At 37.6% G+C, this 22150-nt stretch overlaps 1 protein-coding gene across 1 annotated transcript in view; it reads left to right on the forward strand.

Annotated features, from left to right (window-relative positions):
- The first annotated feature begins 684 nt into the window (after nucleotides 1-684).
- LOC124168718 overlaps nucleotides 685-22150 on the forward strand; it is a 37299-nt gene continuing 15833 nt past the window's right edge. The window contains exons 1-3 of the mRNA XM_046546984.1: nucleotides 685-721; nucleotides 917-1091; nucleotides 2863-2920. Of these exons, the coding sequence (XP_046402940.1) occupies nucleotides 685-721; nucleotides 917-1091; nucleotides 2863-2920 (270 nt within the window). The remainder of the gene's footprint in view (nucleotides 722-916; nucleotides 1092-2862; nucleotides 2921-22150) is intronic.

The raw sequence follows: 22150 nt of genomic DNA on the forward strand, positions 1-22150 counted from the left end.
GAAGAGTCCATTAAGGGAACGGGTAGAAGTTTGACAGAGGAAGACAGGGGTTTGCATGGTCAGAGGACGAGGGGAGGCGGATATTTTCCGAGGGATCCCTTGAGGAAAACCTTTTATTTTTTTACGCTCCATCGGTTCGTTGACATTCTCTCGTATACAGGTCTGGAAAGGTCAAAGAATTTTTTTTTCCCTCCGCATAAACCCTACAGCATTTTTCCCCTCCGCGCCTCTCTCTTGGTGCGCGCTTTGCGTCCATGCCTATTAACTGGGAAATACGTATTTCCTGGTCCGCATGGGCCTCAGCTATTTTTAGATATCTCTGGTCTAATGGGCTCGCAAATTTGCGAAATTAATAGAAGTACTAGTAAGTGCAGACGATGATGATAAAGTAATCTACCCCTCTTATCGGGTTTTTAATGCCAAATTAAGATACTTTTTTCTACACTTAGCCTTAATTTATCAAGCTCATTCTTATTTAAAAAAAGACCGTATTGATAAAATATACTGCGATGCAATATGGCCACATTCACTTTTATAACTGGATATTAGATATAGTAGTGATGATAAGTGATCACTAGAAAGTTAAATTAATAAATATTAAATCCATCAACTGATGAACGTTTGCACGGGTGACTGCGTACAAAGTCACTTGTTCCTAAAGTGATTTTATAAATATTGCTACGAATGACTCCTACTCCGCAGAGATTCAGGAAGACAATGGGTTTGGAATGAATTCCTGAATCATTTTAGATTGGATTCCTGGATAATTGAGGACGTTGTGCCAATTGCACATTCAATCTTCTGGAAGAAAATATGAAGAACATAACCTGGTTTGAGACCGGATATATCTTCACTGCCATTGTTCGCTGTGAAAAACAGATATTACATGTTTTCTTTCTATTACCTGTTGTTGCAGGTGGCGCTGGGGGTGGAGACGAGGGTGATGGGGGTGGTAGCGGGGATGGTGATGGCGAGGGGGGCTCGTCCACGCCCGCCTCGCCCTCGGCGTCGGCAGAGGCGGAGGCGCGGCGGAAGGCGCTCGCAAACCGGGTGCGGCAAGTCCTCTCCTCCGGACCACTCCTCGCACAGGCGTAAGTACCCACTATCTTTACTATACCTGTATATCTTTGTCTAAACTGTCTTTCATTATATTTCAATCATTTCAAGAGAAACTTTTCTCGAGTTTTCGTGCGGGTAAGAAAATCGTATCGAGTCGAGTTGAAAACTACTCGCGACCCTTAGCGAAAAAAGTGTTGAAATTTCAAAAGTAAATTGAAACCACTGTTAAATCCAACAATAGCTACTGTTGGATTCTACAGTGGTCCCTACTACTCTTTCAACACTTACTGTTAAAACTAACAGTAACTGTTAAAACTAACAATAACTGTTAACTCCAACAGTAATGGATAAATCCAACAGTTATTGATTAATTCAGCCGTTACTGTTTGATTCAACAGTTACTATTGGATTCAGCAGTGGTGGCAGCAGGATCTTCAGTGATCCCAATTAACTGTTGGAATTTCAACAGTTTTTTCGCTAAGGGGAGTTACGAGTCATGATGAGTAAGGTAATGCCGGCCGGCCTCGGTGGCGGCGGGGTAACGCTCTCGCCTGCCAAATAAAATAAAAATAAAAATTCTGGACCACGCAATGCAACAATGCCTGCTCCATCGTCTTCACATTTTTCGGATCCTCTTGTGAATTTTCTACTTTGATTGCTTAGTTTGATGCAAATAAACAAAAAAAAAGATAATGAGGAGCGTTGATGGTGATTGCGTCAAAATCGGGAAAAACCGGATTTGTCCGCCAAAATCTTAAAGTTACATATTTTTTTCTTTAGAAAATCTTAGGAATTTTTACAAAATCTCTCGGTAATTGAATGAACAAAGTAAGATAGGGTACAAAAGTATCACATGAGACAGTATAACCGGGTAGCTCGCACTATACCGAATACGCCGCGGATCGGAAGACTGGCCGCGTAGGCTGGACCATAGTTTACCATAGCTGCGTCTACCAGAGTTAATTTCCATCATATAAATTGACATTTTTGATTCATCTGTTGTAATGAAACCATCCACACCCGATGGGGGGGGGGGGGGGTTTAATTTCCTTGTATCTGATATGTTGCATTTCTTGCCATGGTCATTTCCTCAAGGGCAAGTTGAGGTCCATCTCAATTTCTCAAATTAATACACAAAACAAAGCGAACTTGATAAAGGTATAAAAAATGTACATTTTTTTAAGCGTGCCCCCGTGCCCCCCCATAAATCCGCCTATGGGTGTGGTGGCCTAGTGCTTCGAGCACTTGGCTGATGAACGGAGAATTCATGGGAATGGAACTGTCAGAAGGACCAGAATATCTTGAATAAGTGAAATTTCCAAGCAATTTTAAACTTTTGGGAAAATTTGCCCTAATTTTAATGGAAAATAATTCTCATTTAACCAGCTCTTGTAAAAATCCATCAAAAATATCATTTTCACTATGTATTTTACTTCCTAAAAAAAAATTTTGTTTAGGAATGTTCCTTCAAGTCACATTTTTCTAAAACTTCACCCTTAAATATCGTTATATTCACGTGGGAACAAGAACTGCCTTTATAAACATATTATTCACTTCTCCAGTGCATGTGAATTTTAATTTGGTTCCCAGTTTCCATTCAATTTAGATAAAATAATGAATTATCAATTTGTTCAAACAGATTAAATACAATGAGGGCGGATGGGCGAACCTTATCTTCATGAGCTGGTAATGGGATTTGATATTTGTTTATGAAAAGCAGTTTCATCACTTTGTTTGTCTGTTCTATTGTTTCACAACTCCGTGAGTGCTTAATATTTACGTTTTTCTTTCATGCTGTTTCAGTGAGGTGTCCTCTAGCCAACTCGACTTCTTCAAGATGCTGGACGAAAGGATTGAGAACGTTAGTATTTCCATCAATTTCATGTTATCTCCTCGTATGGACGAAGTGGGAATGTAAATTCTTCTTTCAGCGTAGAAACTGTAATTTGTGCCTATATGAACGTATTAACTTGGAGGTCTTCTGCTATCCATGTTCATAGCAAAAACCAGTCGAATTGCGAAAGCAAAGTCGATTATTTGAAATACTTTTTCCAGCACAATTAAAACCATAGGGTGGAAATATAACACATTATTCCAAAGGTATATTTAGTCCATTTTGTATATGGTGAGCGGTTTGTAGGAGGCCTTTTCTCCCGGAAAATTTTTCAGCAAGTACAAAACGCGAGCGTTTTCAAAGAATCTTTATTGGTTTTCATGCTTCTTTGCTCTTTTCAATTTTTGAAATTCGTATGAATACAAATAATTTAAGTTTCATTGTACTTCAAGTCTTTGAGACGAACAATTGGTATGCTACCAATTGATCTATTTCTTATCTTCTGGCTAGTATTTTCTTGTCCCCTAATTATTTTCCACGAGTGTGCAGGATTACTTCAATTAAGTCATGTGTACGGCAATATTGTCTAAGATACTGTGGAAAGTGCCTGCCATCAACACCTCGATAAATAGTGCATTTTCCGGGGAATAAGTACTTTAATCGTTCGTGGACAAAAATTAAGTTAAATGTTATATTTTTAAAACTTTTCCAGCCGAAATGCTTGCATGATATCATAAAATTTCAATTAGCACATTGTACAATCAACTTTGTACCTTGCGCTCGTCATACTTCATTATATAAAGTCATGTTGGTTTCTCGGGTCGTAACAGTCGTAATATATTGTTGAAGTTATTTCGGGTTTCCCACCGCATAAGGTTCTCCATCTCTGCCGACGTTTCGATGGTCGTGTTGTCCATCGTCATGTCGTCATCGTCATGAAGCCCTGATGACGATGGACGACACGACCATCGAAACGTCGGCAGAGATGGAGAACCTTATCCGGTGGGAAACCCGAAATAACTTCAACAACATCATACGCCGGGAAAACCTCAGATCTTTCTTCAGTCGTAATATATTTTATACAAATATAAATATCACATTTAAATTTTGATTTCTGTCATCGGGCGATAATTCACGATTTTATCGGACAACCGTATTTAGCTAATTTGGAGAAAACTTAGTACACAATTATCGACACATAGAAATATCGATATATCGCAATGTCGTGATATTTTTCGATATTTCGATGTATCGCCCGGCTGTAAAGTGAGTGTCCCCATCTATGCATGTGTCTGGGTCTCTTCCCTGCCGCAACCCAGTCCACTCTTTCCCTTCCTTACCCCCCCACCCCTCCTCCTATCCCCGCCCGCTTTTTTCCCTCTAGAGATAGTGTCTGCTTGAGGAGACGGCATGGTCCATTTGTGCCCGAGTAGAAGGGGGCGTGGCAACCTGATCGATATTGTTTCGGAAGGGAGTCTGTGCGACAGACCGTCTGGGGGAAGGGTATATAGGGGCTCCTTCCTTTTGTGGAAGAAGGCGAGAATGTGCCGGCTATTATTATCCCTTTACGTACCGGCCAATGAGACTCATCAGGGTCGGATCACTTTGCCTTAACTAAGAGGAAGTTCCATTTATCCACATGTTCCGTAAATATAATAATATCATAAATATATAATGTAATAAATAAATAATATGAAAAATAGAATTTGCCCGCCGCGGTGGCGTCAGGGAAAAATCCTCTCCAAGAGATAAGAGATAAAATCAAACAAAAGAGCGCGGGTTCAACTCCCGCCAGGGTAGGTTTTTCCTATCCAGGACATTGTTGTTTGTGCATGTATAATTGTTAAATTTGTGTGAAATTTTCTTTAAATCTAAAAAATCTCAGTGAAATTTTCGCGCAATTTGTTCATTGCGTATGATTCCGTAAACATATAACCGTAGCCACTTACGATATACTTAAATTATTACTGTTTTAGAATTCAGTGGGGATTTTTACGAGATAAATAAATAAATACGTGTTCATGGAATTTGAAATGCAATAAAGACTGCTATTCGAGGATTAAAATTCGTTTTTTTTTTGTTACACAGGGTATTTCAAATGGAATCTTTTATGCATCAGGAGGTGGTAGGGGAGACAATTTTGAGAATTTGTGGTCCATGAATATGGGGGCATAACTCATTAGTTACTCAGCTATGGCAACGAAAACATTCTGTTTTATTCACTTTGGTTACCATGTAAACAGTTTTTCTTTGGTATCCAGCCTTTTTTTGGTATTTTTTTTGATACTTTAGATTGCTAAGGAAATCTCGAAAAATTGATTTCTCGAAAAATTCTCCTCGAAAAAAAGTAACATAACAAAAACTACATTCTTAAGTGAAGGTAATGGGAGGACTTTCACGAAAATCCAACGTAATGAGTACATTACATTGATTGCAATTACCTAGCTGTTTAGACATGTATATCGTAACCGAAAGAAGACGAAAAATTAAGCGTGGAATTCTCTCCATTAAGAGTTATCCCGTTTCGTGTTATTTGCAGTATTTTTGGCCCTCGCACGGCACATTCTTCGCCTGAAGGAACGGCCGAGAATCCATTTATCTTCATTAACACTCTTTCCCAGGGGATACTTTGGTAATTACACGGCTTTCCCATTTCAGGCTGCGCTGCTGCGGTCTCTTCCTCGACTCGTATGACAGTAGTTCGTTTCATAAAAATTAATATCCCCGACGAATTCTCTCGAATTCCTCGGCGAAACCCCTTGCTACTACCAGCGTTGTGAAACACTGTAATGCGTGCGTCAGAGAAGCGGTCCTCCCTCGTATTTTTTTCGTTTTTTTTAATCTTTCCCATTCGTGTGTTTTCTCGGGATTATGCGTGCAAAATGCTTGCGTTGAAGTCCAAATGAGGTCTTTAATATCAGTTGGTAGTCGTGTTACATAGATAGGGGGTGTAAGTGTGTTGTCTGAGTGAGTAGTAAACATTACTTTTTATTATTGTGGAAATTACACTGAGAAAAAATCATTCATGAAGTCTAGACCATCTTGTCCGGTATACAGCACAAATTTTCAAATGTCCATCGAGAAATGACGTCTCGGAAGCAGTTACTGGTTAAAGCACTCGACTGAAAGTGGGAGGTTCGAATCCAGGTAAAGGCGAATGTTTTTTTTATAAAAAAATCGGGCATTGCGGGTGACTCCGTAAATATATAACCGTGGCTACCTTCGGAGTACTTATATCATTACTTTTTTTAGAATTCTGCGAGGATATTTACGAGATATCCTATATGTGTGTCAAATTTGTAGACAAAAGTTTCGCCGGTACTACAGATTGCTTCTTCAAGTCAATGAATTCAACGAATTCTCTCGAATTCCTCGACGAATCCCCTTGCCACTACCGCCGTTGAGAAACACTGTAACGTGTGCACTAGAGAAATGGTCCTCCTTCGCATGTTTTTATTTATTTTTAATATTCCAATTGACGTGCTTTCTTGAGATTATTCGTGCAAAATACTTGCGTGAAGGACCAAATGAGGTCTTTAATATCTATTGTTAGTCGTTTCCATATCAAATAACAATATAAGTGTCTGAAGGAGTTGTAAAGATTACTTTTTAGAACTCATCGAGGCTTACGATATAGGCCCATGTATGTAGACAAGTTTCGCCGACATTACAGCTGGCAACGTCAGGTCAATGAATATTCCCAATCCCTATAAAAGAAAAAAATATTCGCATCACTTGTGGTACGAATTTTTTTTTTCTTTTTAGAGTTTTTGGAGGGGGTCCCATTCCCCTATTTTCCACACACTCCATTGCTCCCCATTGTGTCATTATATTTATTTTCATGTATCCAGTAGGGTGGTGCGAAAAAACTCAAGTTACAAATTTCGTGCTGCTATAGTCCGGAAAAGTTGCGATACATTAGTACAAGAAAAACAAAAAAAGAATTATTAAAATCGGACGTCATCTTCCGATCCCGCAAAGCACCTGAAAAAAATGACAAAAAAAATTGTTTTTTTTTTCGTTGTAAAAAATTAAATTAAATTAATATCTTTTAACGCTATAGCAAAAAATGATTACAAATAGCATAGGTTATTATTTATATATGCATATTTATGGCTATTAACTGTTATTACCGATCGCACAAGATCATTAAAAATGTATAAATTTTGCAATTTAGCCGGTTTTTCAGAGTTGTGTCATAATAACTTAAGGTAATATTTTAGTCAAAAATACATGTTTGATTATGCAGCTCTTCCTTTGTTTATATATGATTTAATAATATTTAAACAACCCAGACCTCACCGCAGAGAGGTGGCTGCACTTTGAGTTCTACCCACACCCTTCATCCATCCAGCCAATGAGGGTTACTGCTACTACAATATTTAAATTTTTTGTCCTTCTTTTAAATTTTAGCTTTTGAAAACTACTTTGTACTGCGATTTAGTGGTGAAGTCTGGCATAATGGACCTTGATTTGCATTAGCCCTAATAAATCCATCTCTGGATCGATAGCCACAAAGCTTAAGGGATGCCTCCGTTACCAATTTCACACACGGCTCCATTGCTTGCGTGTGATACGGGAAGTTAAAATATCCCAATCTTGTTTATCGCCAGATTCAATGAAGGAAGCTATTTCTTCATTAGTAATTATTCTTTAAGAAGAGGTGGAGTAGATAGTTTGACTTCATTCCAGTCAATCAATTCTATATGGTCAGTTATTTCGACGTTCGTGGTAGGAGTAATGAAGTTTACGATAGGTTTACCTTTTGGTTAGGTCTGTCTGACTTTAAATACTCTTTTTAGCCCTAGCTCTCTAATGTGCCTTCTGTAATCAAAAACCATAGCCATTAATACATTCTCTTCGTGATCAAAGTTAGAGTTCCGTTCAATAACATGGAAAACTACTTTCTTTTAATATCCAGGTTTGTATCGAGAGGTTTCCTTTGCTCTGTTCACACGAGCCATCTAGCATGTGAAAATGGTCCAGTATCCCGGTTTGCTAAGTCATTTGGAATGTCGCCACTTGTGATTGCTTGACTAATGTCAATAAGGTATCTTTGGTCCTTGCTCAAAATTTATCTATCAGCTTGTAGAATTTCACATTCAATGGTTTGGAAATGCAGTTTGGAAGCTTTCCATAACCATTCAGATTAGTCCAATTGGCCCATTAAATGATTTTTGGCCACTTGTTTCACCATCTAAATACTAAAAAAAATGACCAAAGTAATTCAATGAAATGAAGTAACCCAACTGCCGACTGCAGCGGGTGTCCAATGTGTTTTACGGGCTTTCTAATAGTGCAACCTTTCCATCCAGTGTTGATGTTCGTGCCATCTCAGCAAACTAACTCTAAGTACTCTAATGATACTCCTTGATCAGCGAGATAAGATAGTATGGAGACCACTATATCTTTAGCAGACCCGGAGCTTGGAGAAACATAACTCAAATAACCAAAAGCCGGCTCTTTTATTAGAGAATGGTGTTCCGCCATAACTGTCCGACAGCACTCCTTCGATTCAATCATTTCTATTACTATGGTATTGTCTACCCTTCCGTCAAAGTATAACCGTGTAGCTCACCTAAATCAAGATGGATTTGCTGTAAATCGCTTATAATATTTTTCTTTTCCCTTTTAATTCTACATCGGTCAATTAACTTAGAAGTATATTCTTCAGTTATAACACCAATGTCTACAAGTACACTTGATGCTATAGCAGCAGCTGTACGGCGAGACACCCCGTATTGATCACAATGAAGAGCTGTACTTTGGAATTTTACCCTCATTTGCCATGTTGATTTATATTTTTTTGGATGTACTAGGCATGTAATCTTCCTAGTCAACAAATTTCTCCTTGATTGTTGAACTTTGCGTTGCGTCATTTAAAACCTCAACATCTTCACTTCCGGTTTCAATAGGGTTAACATGCTGCCTTTTTAAAGTGCAATTTTGCCTTTCAATTCTAGTGGCCAGTTTTATTGTCATTTTTGATCTAAAGGGCTAATAAAAACTTCACAAAAATTATCCTCAAATAATTATTACAAAACTCTGAAAGATAGGCGAAATTGAAAAATGTATACATTTTTAATGATCTTGTGTGATCGGTAATAACAGTTAAAAGCCATAAATATGCATATATAAATAATAACCTATGCTATTTGTAATCATTTTTTGCTACAGCGTTAAGAGGTACTAATTTAATTTAATTTTTTTACAACGAAAAAAAAACAATTTTTTTCATTTTTGTCATTTTTTCAGGTGCTTTGCGAGATCGGAAGATGACGTCCGATTTTAATAATTCTTTTCTTGTTTTTCTTGTACTAACGTATCGCAACTTTTCCGCACTATAGCGACACGATATTTGGAACTTGAGTTTTTTCGCACCACCCTAGTATCCAGTGACGTCATGGCAAAATAGTGTGCGGTTCCGGCATAGCAGTGCCGGAACGCGCTTTCCTTAACTTTTTTTAGAAGTGAAATATTACTCTGTGTTTTTTCATTACAAATTAATATTTAAAATTTATTACTAAATATTGTGCTTTGGTTACGAATGTACGATGTATATTAGAAATTTTTAGGCAACAAATTTGATAAAAGTGCTATTAGACTATTATATCTTTTGCTAACCAGTGCAGGAACGGCGTTCCGGCGCATTCCAGCGCCATGACACCAGTGCATGTATCACCGTATGAAGTTTTAATAAGAAAGGGAAGACATAAATTCTGTGAAGTAGTATCATTGTTTTTTTAGTCAAAATCAGCGTGAAATTATTTTAAGAAGCCAAAATAAAATATAAGTTAAAGTTTAGTGAAGTCAACTAAGTAGTAAGTCAAGTGACGGTGTTATTAAGTTTCTACGACTAATTTCTCGATGTCTCTCCGTCTGATTTTCTCAAACACCCACTTATTCTATTACTTCTCAGAATATACTGAAAGTTGTAGGTGCACCAAGGTAAATGCAATGCAAAGAGAAGAGATGTTTTTTCATTTATTCCTTGTTTGTATAAAAAAACTTGCCTTTCGTTACAACGCATTCAATTCAATAAAAAAACAACCGTTTTGCTCAGACTGATGGACGACTTTAGAAAAGTTCACAGATAGTAACAAGTAATATTTGAAACAGCTGTAGTACTTTTCCACACCTTTTTAATCTTACTAGACCAGTTTCAATGCTTACGCAGAGACAGCTCTTGAAAATGATGCTTCCGCATTGAAACTGGTCGAGTAAGTTTAAAAAAGATTTGAAAATTTCTACAGCTTTTTATTATTATTATTATTATGCATTTTGGTTCCCCATAGTTTAAAACCTGTTTTGCGTTTACTTGCCCTTCTAGAAAACAGACATAAGTACGCAATCAGCAAACAAAAATTTCACAGTGTAGAAAAAATTCTGGTCCATGTATCACAACTTTAAATATGATCTCTTGATGTTAAGGTCATTTAAATACATATTTTCCGTAGTTTTGGAAATTTATTTTTCATTGCCATGGCTTATTATATGAAAAAATGAGAAGTACAATTAGCAAATCACAAAATTGGTCATTTTGATTACACAAACTTGATGTAAAAATAAAAAAATTGTAACATAGCAACTAAACAGCAAACTAAAACAGCTACTTAAAAGTTATGTCACATCATTTTTCTCAATTTTTTAAATTTGAAATTAATTTGTGTAAGTTTTTTGCTAATTAATGTTTTTTGCACTAAAAAAAATAATAATTGGCCACTTTGGTGCTCATTGTTCCTTTTCATATAATAAGCCTGAAATCGAAAATTAATTTCCGAGACCGCCGAATATGTTATTTATGTAAAAAGACCCAAACTTAGGTCAAGAATAAAAGGATAGAAGAACAATTGTAGTATCACAAATACCACATCATCTAGTCAAATATAGTGCCTAACATACATATTACGAGGACTTGCAGCGACGCTTTCCGTGTGGGTAGTTCACCCTCTTTATGCAAAACGCATCGATTTCTGTACTCCTGGCATGAAGCTGTCTTAAATTCTCATGGCCAATTTTTCCCATGCGCAATATTCGAGGCCTCACCTCTAGGCTTATTACAGTACTACTGAATTCTAAATGAGAGCATTTTTTACCGGACTGAAAATAAACTGCCCCATTCCGTGAAATAGATTTGAATTTCAATTTGTTTTCCTGCATGGAATTCGAATGAAAATTCACCAGCAGATGGCGAGCTCAATTTTCATTTCAATTCGGCTATACCGCGCCGGCAACATTCCTCGCAATTCCGCTCTCTGCATCGGACAACCTTATTCGATTAACGCTCCGGATGTCTATGACATCTAGTGGTCTCAACCTTTTTTTATTTTTTCCTTCCTTAAGGACAAAATGGCGAGTCATTTCACCTCAATCCAAAGTCTCAGATTCAATGAAAATTCCTGTATGTATTCATGCCAAAAAAAACCGTGCCTTGAATTATGCTATTCTTTCTATTTCACCACCAAATTGTCTCAGAGCAATGATTCATGGATTATTTGAAAGCTATGATTTTGAGTGAGGCACAAAATGTAGGAAGAGTCATTAAAAACCCTTTCCTATTCTTGTTGAATTTAAATGTTTAAAAATAGTTCATTAATTTTTCTCGAATAATTCTCCTCAAAATTGGCCTAATTTCATTTCTGTAATCTAGACTCATTTACCTTAACACTCGAAAAACAATTTAGTGATAACTCGTAAATGGATTTTTAGAAAATACTTAAACTACTTTGCTTGATAATTTTCGACCTCAAACTATTAATGTACACAGTTTAATTTATGCGTCGTACTCATTGATCATTCCGATAAATTTACTCCGGTTCTTTCGTAGCTAAGGCGTAGATGCAGCCTACATTAGCTATCGGTAAAAGATAATCGAAATTGTCAGGAAAGTTGCTGATGACTTGACTAACTACAGTTACTGGATAGCCAGAGAGGAAGCGATTGCCTACCCAGAATAAGCTCTCAGGTTTGCTGCTGTTTACCGGAAACCAAAAATTCTAGTATACGGGGTTAAGATATTAAAAAAATGGAGTGTTTTGAGCATTATTTAAATGAAAAAAAAATTACTTACGGTATATTTTTTGGTTTTTAAAATTTGTCGCCTTTCATAATTAATACATTTCAATATGTGTGTCCTTAGTCGCTCAAGAAGAGAGAAGACCTGACGTCGACATTAGCCTTACTCTAATGAAAGGCGCCAAAGGGACCACAGCTTAACGTCCCATCCGACGGGCGGAGTGTTGCACGTGAAATGCCCCCCTTAAGGAACTCAAGCAGGAATCGGGCAGCCTCTGAAAAACTTCTCGCTGGGATTCGAACCCGGATGGATGAGAGGTCGACATTTCAGGAGTAGGCTAATGTCGACGCCGGGTTTCTCCTTTGTCGAGGGACTAAGGGTGCACATATTTAATTGAATTTTGAATTTAATGATTATGTAAAAAAACTGTTTGATACGACAAATTCGAAAAATAAAAATCATAAACGTGAAATGATTTGGTTTTCATTTCAACCATGTTCGAAACCGCACCAAATTTTTATAAAAACCCTGAAAAGTAATCTAAAATTAGTAGCCTTCTTAATAAACGTTCTCGTGATGTAATATTGAACGAAATATGGTAGTATTTAGAAACACTATGTGTACCACTTGTCGATGTACATATATTGACCTAAATCTTCAATTAGTCGAATCTAGCTATAATCTAGGCTGTCACACTTCTCTTAAAGTTTCTGATTAATATTATTGGTAATTCTATGCTGTGCAACTGAAAATGGTTGAAGAGGGATGGTAAAACTCATTCCTAAGTTCCGAGGTGTATGCTAAAATTTCAGACTTCCAAAATCGTGGTACGCATGGTGAAAAAGTGTTGGTTACATTTTTTTTCAGCCAAATTTAAGAAAGCAAACACTAAGTTCCATATCATCGGTAAATATTGCGAATAACTTCAGGTTGGTGAGAATTTCAAAAACCAAAACAAAGACTATTGCATTTTAGGAAGCAACCCGATACGAGCAAAAATCTTATTGAGGATCAAGTCCTGGAGCAAGTGTCGTATTTCCAATACTTAGGATGCGATATAACAAGGCAAGAGGCAACAGCACAAAGGCAAGGCAACAACATATGGCAAGGTCACAGATATTAAAAATAAAGTTAATACTTTCAGGAGAATATGTGGCACAATTAGAAGAATTCTAAAAATTAAACGAGAAAAGAAACGCAAATAAAATTTTTAAAAGTGATAGCAGTCCCTACTGTACTATACGGATGAGAATATTGGGTACCATAAAAGAATTAATTTAGGCAGATCGAATCGTCGGAAATGAACTTTTTAAGATCAGTGAAAGGCTGCACAAGATTGGATAAATTAAGAAATACTCAAATAAGAGATGAACTGGGTGTCCAGGAAGTTACTGATAAATTACAAGAATACAAACACAGATGGAAGGAACATACACTTCGAATGCCAAATGAAAGAATTCCAAAACAAGAAATGTCAATCAATTGGCAAGAGAAGTGTTGGAAGACCAAGAAATTGGTAATGTGGAGCCGGAGCAGGCTTAGTAGCGTAATCCTAGAAGGAAGAAGAAGAAGTTGGTTGGAGGCAATTTGGCTGCTGGCAAAAGTGGACTATTGAATAGCCTTGAACTACATACGACGTTAATACCTGATCTAGCTGAGAGCAGCTGTGGCAGTGGCTGTTACCTCATCCGTTTTTCCTTCAAGTTGAACCGAATCATGAATGCGTTGCAAGCTTTGGAGCCTCAACCCTAAAAAATCTGATGCTTTTATTGTGAGGCATCCGGAATTTAGTGCACGGACTAAGCGCGTCGTGTGAACGCGAACGAATGTTATTATTTTTATCCCCGAACATGTCTCGTCAGGACAGAATCCTTTAGCAAAAGCTCACGGAAACAGCGGCTGCACTCAGTTAGTGTTTGGATGGGTGCCGTGATCCCGGGGGGCATGAATTAGAATTACGTTTCTTGGAAAACAGACGGACTAGGAGAGGATCGATGTTTCATCGTGGTGGAAAAGACCCGGAAGGGAAAAGTAATTGTTAGGATAATTCCTGGATAAGAGTTACTCCCTAAACATGGGTGGGCAGTATTTCAAATATAAGTATTTTAAAATACGTATTTGAAATACATTTGTAATTTTTATTTGGTGTTTTAAATGCACGATCTGATAGTATCTTGTATTTCAAATAGAGATTTTTGATTTTTGCCCATTATAAAATAAAAAATACAGTTGTAAAACATTTACAGTTGTGCCCTCTGGGTACATCTACATACTACCCCGCAAGCTACCTAAAAGGCGTGTGACATGTGTGCGGTATTGGTTCCATACAAATTTACGAAGTATTTTCGTAAAATACTATTTTGCAGTTTATTTCTCAAATACCCTTGTCATAGGTATTTTGTACTTCAAATACTCCTCGGCCTATATTTTGCGCAGCCCGGCCCCAAAGTACTTAACCGACTCTACATTTAACAACTTAATGCCAATAACTTTAACAATTAATTGAACACGTTTCGATTGGAAAGTCTGCCTTTTTTCCAAAAATTCATGACTGTACATTGTTTAAGATTTAAAACTTATTTCCATGTATCACACCAATCGTTCGAAGCCATAAGATCTCTCTTAAGCCCAATTCCGTCGGACTGGGTGTTTATATCCCTGTAGAGCACCGCATCGTCCGCGAAAATTCGAATTTTACTAAATACAACGGTAGTGATACCATTAATTTACAAAAGGAATAAGAAGGGAGCAGTGCAGAGTATAACTGTGGGCAGATTTTCATTTGGGTGTCCCTAAAAAATGAATGCCCAAAATTTTGCATCCCTTTTCCATGATAAATAATAAGAAAATGATAAGTCACGATCGTACCCTCGTATACTTATTCATAAAAATATTTCCATTTTTTTATTACTTGTTCATCAGTTAACATAATTCCAAATTCATGGTAAAAACTTTGGTATTTATATTGTCAGTTATGCTTTTCGCAATTTACATGAAGACGTTTGCCAATTGTGAACGTCGGTTACTGTGAGAATTAGTTGAAAGAATTGACTTTAACATGGCAAGACTGTTTGCTAAAGGCCTAAAACTTTTCGTTTGCCACGTAAAAGTAAATTTATTTTACTTAGCTGCATTAAAATTAATTTATGTAACTCATATTGATGCGTAGCAAAAAATTTGTGCGATTAGCAAATTTTAAATTAACTCTTGCGATAAAGGTTAGATTCTCAGGTTATAAGATGAAAAAATTGAACTTTGCAATTAAATAGCGTGATAAGTGCAAGCAACAAAGTATTATCCGTGAAGGTTTGAGATTTTTTCGAGTTGAGAGAGTCTGAGTTGACTTTTGTGTTCCTTCAACCTCATTTTTGCTGCTCTCTCCATCTCCCCCGCAAGGAGGAAGTGGTTGTGGTCTCTGAACTTTTCACATTCGACGAAAACTTCCGCTGAAAGAGCGATATTCCCTTTGCGAAAATCCATAACCCTTAGTGCTCCTTCTTCAAGGGAAACGACCTTCCTTTTCCTAGCGACTTTTCGGAATGACTCCCCATTCGTGGCGAATAATGAGGGAAGCTCTACGAATTCAGACCTTGGCTTAACTTCAACCGCGGAAAAACGATTCCGCGTATTAAAGTGTTTGAAGCCCTCTCTCGGAATCCAACGAAGGCTTCTACAGCTCCAGCAACCGTACAAACAAAAGTTGTGAATGGAATATGGCGGTAGATAATAAATCCTGTGGGAGAAAATATTTATTATTATTTTAGTTCTGTACCGCCTAAGGTAGGTTTCCATGGAGTGATTAAGAAGCATATTGGCAGTCTACTTGGCGTGACTTCATAGCCTTCGCTCTTAAATTCATCATGAGGCCAGTTCCCTATCATTCTGTATATAAATCTAGTACTCTTCCTTCCTCTCCCTCGTTTGCCCAACTATTAGCCATTGTATTTTTCCGCTTTTTAAACAACTTATGGGCACAATACTCGAAATAATGTGACACAACTATGTTCCCACCTCCCTCCCAAACCCGCTTGATGAATTCAAGCGCTAATCGACTCGGGTATTGAAAATCCTTATTTAAGCCAAGTGCTACCCGCTAGCAGGGTACTCTGCTACCTGCTAGCAGCCTGCATCATAGCGACTCTCATAGCCTCGCACCAAGGTGGAACCAGCCTCACACGGCAGAGGCCGGAATAAAAATGACGTCACACGGTCTTCTCCCAGCATTCATACTTACCCGTCGCGTTTTCGCGCGCTTGAAAATTTTCACTTTTCATTTAATCGCGAAAAATAGATATCGTCATTTAAAAATTTAAAAGCGTGAAATACGTACTCCAGGAATAGTAATCTTTCAATTTAGGCAATAAAAATAATAGGAAACCATCCTATTCCCTTTTATTCTATTTATAATCTTATTCTCTTTCTTCCTCTCCCTCGTCTACCCGACTACTACTTTGTAATACTGTTTTTAACATCCCCTCCTCGCTTTGAACTCGGAACCTTCCAGGCCTTCTGTCTCCTCCGTATCTCATCTAGAAGCTATCTTTCATCACCCACCATGTCCAGCACTTCGTCGTAGCTCCTCCACTCTGTCCACCTTACCTTCTCCATTTTTCTTCAGGCCCATGCCTCGAACGCATCCAGTATTATCTCATCCTCCTTCCTAAGTGTTTCCACGTTTTCGCACCGTAAAGCGCTACACACCAGTGACAATATTTGATCCATATAAAATAAAATGTAACATAAAGCGATCTCTGGCCTGACTAATACAAAAAAGGCATGGTTGAGTGTTTATGTTAACCGAATGTACAATCTTAAGCGTACATGGATACTGCAGCGATTCGGCTTTATTTGGTCGTGACTTGTGGCAAGAAAGTTCCCTCTGTCGATAATATTTCTCGTCTCTCTCATATAAATATTTTAATATGCCCATATTTTATTTAGAATTAAAAATTATTTCTCTTGCATAGTAATTAATCACTAAAAAGTAATGATTTTCGTCATATCCTTCTCTTCCAACCACAACTAATCTATATGGCTTCCTTCTCATTACACTTAAAACTTTAATCAGTTATAACAAATATATCACGGAAGTATTCATAACTATCCTTTGTACTCACATTATCAAGGAATCGGAATTAAGGTCGCCTTTTTTCCTCATGAGACCAAGTTTCTAGGCTCTAAAATCCCAAACATATTTTCTGCATTTATATTATTCTGTGGCTCAGTTTTACATATCCCAGAACCAATATATTTTTCCCGATTTTCTTCTGGTTACGTAGCCTATTTTGTTTCAAACAATTGTCACGACAAATTCAATGGGGTATGAAGACCTGTACTGTTCCACGAAGTACTGGCTTACCACGTGGTTGGATATAGAATTGACTCGTGTCCCAGATATTGTAGATCTGGTCTTCCATTATGCTAAATTACTTTTAATATTATTATCATTCTGCTGTATTTTCGAGGTTAATTTTAATGGTTAAAGGATTATTTCATGAGAATTTTTGTAGCCATGTCTTCTGCAAGACCTTTTAGTCAGGGCAACATTTGAAAAATACTGCATCGCTCTCATAAATGCAAGAACTTGATTATGTACTGCATTGAATTGGAATCATAGAACTTTAATGAGATGTTGATGTATTACCATTACTCCGTGTTTTTGCAGCGTTGTTTAATTTTTGACAACGGCACTATGACGACCCGGAGAAATGGAAAAACATTACTTAAACTGGAGGAAGAGTTCTCGGGTTTCCAGCCGGTCTTCCTCCAGTCTATTCGCCGGGAAAACCTTAGATCCTTCATTAATTAAACTTATGAAATCACCAAGAATATTATTTTGGGTCGGTGTTTTACGAGGCCATGGTAAAAATCCGATTAAAAACCGAAGTTCAAATGCCTCACTCTCGTTAATATTTATATGTACGTCTTACTTGCCAACGTTTGAACAACAGTTTCAATTCGGAAGAGTGTTTGAAATCCTATCATTTCTGCGCAAATCTTAGGTAGAAATTTTTTTCTGTCGTCTTCTCTTTTCCAAGATAAACATATTAACAATATGAAGAGATATGTTTTCAATCCCGTTTAATTAATCTCGAGCACCTTCATAAATTTCTCTGCATAGCGAAACACCTTCACGAGAGGTATTTCCTCATTGTAGAGAGTTTGGGAGCTGTGTACCCGACTGAAATGAAAATAGATGAAACTTTATTTAGCGGAATCATTTGTTTTCCCCGAGTCTTTTAATCTCCCCCGTGGAGCCTAAACAAACATTGTTGGATGCGCAAATATTTACGCGTCCGTCCCTCCCTTGTGTCTGGAAACGTCGAAATTTTAAGTACCCCCATATTTCAAATCGGCCGTTATCCCCGGACACAGCCTTCCCTTATATTTTTGGTAGATTTGGCGCAAGCCGCTGTTAGGAACAGGTACTCGCGCAACGAAAATAGACGCGAGTTGTTTGGAGTGGCAATGTTTGATCGGTTCTAGGTGTTACGTGGACTGAAATTCAAAAAAAGAAGATATTCATGCAAGGATAATGATTAGAACGATTTAAGTACATCATGATTGATTGTAAAGGCTTTTTTACACGGTACCTTAGGGCGTACTAGTTAATGCCGAAATGCATGAACGCGAGAATAAACGCCAAAATGCAACGTGTAACCACCCAAATTGAGCAAACGCTTGTACAAAAAGGAACCTGTTCTAATTTGGTCCATGCATTCATGCATGTTCCGTTACGGTCCACCGAAACTACTCATGCAATCAGACATTAAATCGTACGTGTATCGTGTAACCAGGCCGTGAGAGAGTAATGCAAAGAATCCAGAGAAGATAATACCGTGGGTCTTAGCAGTTAATGCGGCGAAAAGTTCATCTACATTTACATACTACCCCGCAAGCCGCCCCAAAGGCGTGTGGCAGGGGGTGGTAGGACACCAGCCGTTTACACATTAAAGGAAATGCTCTAACGAAATTACGACTAGCATTTATTAAAGTCCTTTATGGTTCGGGGGAAAAACGTATTCCCATATCTATCCGTTCGACAAAATATCTCTCTTAATTTATCCCTTCTGTCGCACCTGGAAATATAATGGGGCTCTAACATTATGTTCTCCATGCCGCTCTTAAGGATATCTATTTTCAATTGTTCAAGCAATAAAATACTAGCGCGCTGCCTCCGAGTCTCCAGCGGCTCCCAGCCTAATTCGCTTAACATCTGGGTAACACCGTCTGTAAGCCCGTAGCAGTTCTTGACGAACCGCGCAGCCTTGCCCAGCATCGTTTGTACCCTGAGGAGAAACATTTGATAATTTCTTTTGTTACAGTATCTTGTCATCGTTGAGATAAAAATTACAATATTTTTTATTATTTTTTACCTTGATTTTCTAAACTATGGTCGAGAACAACGCCTAAGCCTTAATGTTCGTACTAAGTGAACTTTCGTTTCGAGTAGTGCTACCATAGTGGTAGTATACGGAGGAGATACAATGCTGTAACAAATTTTACCTTAGGTAAGATTTTATAGGTTTTGAACCTTGATTATATTTCGCTTATCTCCAAAACTCAATCAAAAAGTTTCTTACGAGAATTGAATTGAAATTTCAACCAATTCAGGCTATATATTGCATTGATATAGAATTGATATATCGATCGTAAAATTTGATTTTTGGAAATCTTGAAGTAAAAGGTAGCGGGGTTGAAATAAAAAGTATATAGCTTTCTCAATGTGTATGAGACGACTGATAGCATTAGAAACCAACCTCCTAATATTTTTTTCTTGTGGGAGTTATTTTTAAGTGTTTTATTTAATTAATTGCGTCCGATCTAGTGAATTACTCTTTTATTATTATGTGCTAATCGCATCATTTCATGCGAAACTGTCTCTAAATTAATGCTGCTGGAAAACAATATGGTGCAAAGCTGCGTCTATCCTACCTTGGGCTCTGACCTTGTAAGTTGATGACTTGTGTTCTACCACCTTCCGCCACACTCCTATATAGGAGGCTAATAGGGTAGCAAGTACGTGTGGGATATAGGGCTGAAAATCAAATTGATTGAATTTTCACTGTTGATCCAGTGTCTTCGAGTCAAGGTCTTGAAGGATTTTTAATGCTAATATTTGTCAACGCTTCGGTAGGTATATGTATTCACCTTAATCAGGGCTATGAATGAGTATAATTTTGATATATAAAAGTCATGAAAAGTTATAGCATTGATTTTTACAATCATAAAATAAAAATAATCAAATAATTATGTTGTCGCTTATTTTAAAAGAAGATGCAAGAATTTTGACATACGGCACTGAATCAACCTTTAACATAATGGCCTAGAGAAGTAAAAAAAACTCGTTTAATGGATTGAAATAAATATTTGCTTTTTTTCACTATCATAAAGTTTATTACGACCTAATTTTCGATGTTACTTCATAATCTTTAAGGTACAAATTCTGTGTGGTAACAAAATTGTATAAATTGAATGCACTAAACACCATTTGAACCTGGAAGATGATGTAGTAATAACGAAACCTAGGTCGTAATAAATTTTATAATCGTGGAAAATTTCAAATATTTATTTCAATATGGAAAAATTCCCCTCCATCACGCGTAGGCATTCGCATTTTATTGAATTTATGAAATTTCTACTCGCAAATTTCCGATCCAACTTCTGTTCTTCTTCCTAGTTTTCATGAGCCCCCTTTTCTTTCTTTGGCGAGAGGGCGTACGTGTTTCCCGTGCTCGCCGCTTTTCATCTGGCCGATTGCTCCCCTCCGCGAAGCACTTTCCGCTTTTATGGCATCGCCAAATGGTCCCGGCAGAAAGAGAAAGGGAGAAGGAAACGATCCTAAGAAAAAGCGTGGGGGGAGGAAGAAAGGGGTTGCAGGAGGAAGAGCTGGAGAAGTAGGGGGAAATAGAACGAGGGGGTGGTAAATAGGGCGTCCAGATTTAGGATGTACCATTGTTTATGAACAATTATTTTAAGAAAATTGCTCATAAACAATGGTGAATCCTAAAGCGAATTAAAAACTGTTAATACAAAAGGTTCAAATCTGATATAACAATCTGTTTACAGTAAATTATATCATTATTTTTATCATTGTCACTATCATTATCCATTATTAATATAATGATATGATAATTAGCAAGCCAACAACAACAATAATAATATATTAATAATATTAATGCCAACAAAAATAACAATTATATATTAAGAATATTAATATATTACTACTATTATCGTTGTTGTTGGCTTTTTAATTTTTACTGTTTTTTTTTATTTTTCCTTAGAATTCAGGACCATTTATTTCATTCATAGTACTTACCCTGGGTAAAAAATTCCCCTTGACCGGGAATGGAACCACGGATATTTGGCTTAATCTCAAGTCCTTTGGCTTTTGGTCTTGTGGTCTTTTGGTCCGTGGCTCGATTCCCGGTTGAGGTGAATTTTTCAAATAGCAAGTACTGTGAATTTGACCGCCGTTCACGCGGCGTGTCGTAACGGAATTCCATTAGCGATGGAAAGATGTCGGTCAAAATCGATTTTGCGAGCAATCGATTTTTAACCGAAATGGAAAGCTCGAAGTTTCAACAAAAATCGAAATTTAAAACAAAAAGTCGATTAATCGCATGAAATCGAATGAAAAACATCGTTCCAAGCCGCACTTGATCGTACAATTGGCGGGAATACGATGCAAACAATCATATTTCGTTGCATTTCGTGGTTGAAAAAGTTCAAATTGCACACAGAGTGGTCAGTTTTCAGGAGGCTTCCATCTTTTGCGCCACCCCTTCTCTGACCCCCGCTCTGTGGCCAGAGGAGAGAGGCCAGCGAGGGTGAGCGACTCCAGGAAAGGGTTGCGGAATAGCTACCCTTCGAATAGTGGGCCACATCCAACTCGGAACTACCTGAGACATTTCCCCAGATTTTGAGCCTTATCTTAAATAAATTTTGTGCCAATGTATTAATGCTTTTGTTGATCTCCTTAGCTGCAAAAGATGCATTTTCCAACATGCCTCAAGTAGGACATACCTCGTGGCCAGCTCGGGGCTGTGCCCCACTGCCGAAAAAGCGATTTCAATTTCGACGTCGTAAGGTATCACCGATCATCTCTCCGGATCACATATTAAAGGAGTTCCTGTATATGTGGTGTAAATATCTCGAAGTTGTCCGTTGACCAAATTTTGATAATCCTTCATAAACAAAAACAAGACGAAGAAAAGGGTCCGCCATTTTGTATCGCAGCG

This window comes from Ischnura elegans, chromosome 12 (assembly GCF_921293095.1).
Source record: "Ischnura elegans chromosome 12, ioIscEleg1.1, whole genome shotgun sequence".
Classification (NCBI taxonomy): Eukaryota; Metazoa; Arthropoda; class Insecta; order Odonata; family Coenagrionidae; genus Ischnura; species Ischnura elegans.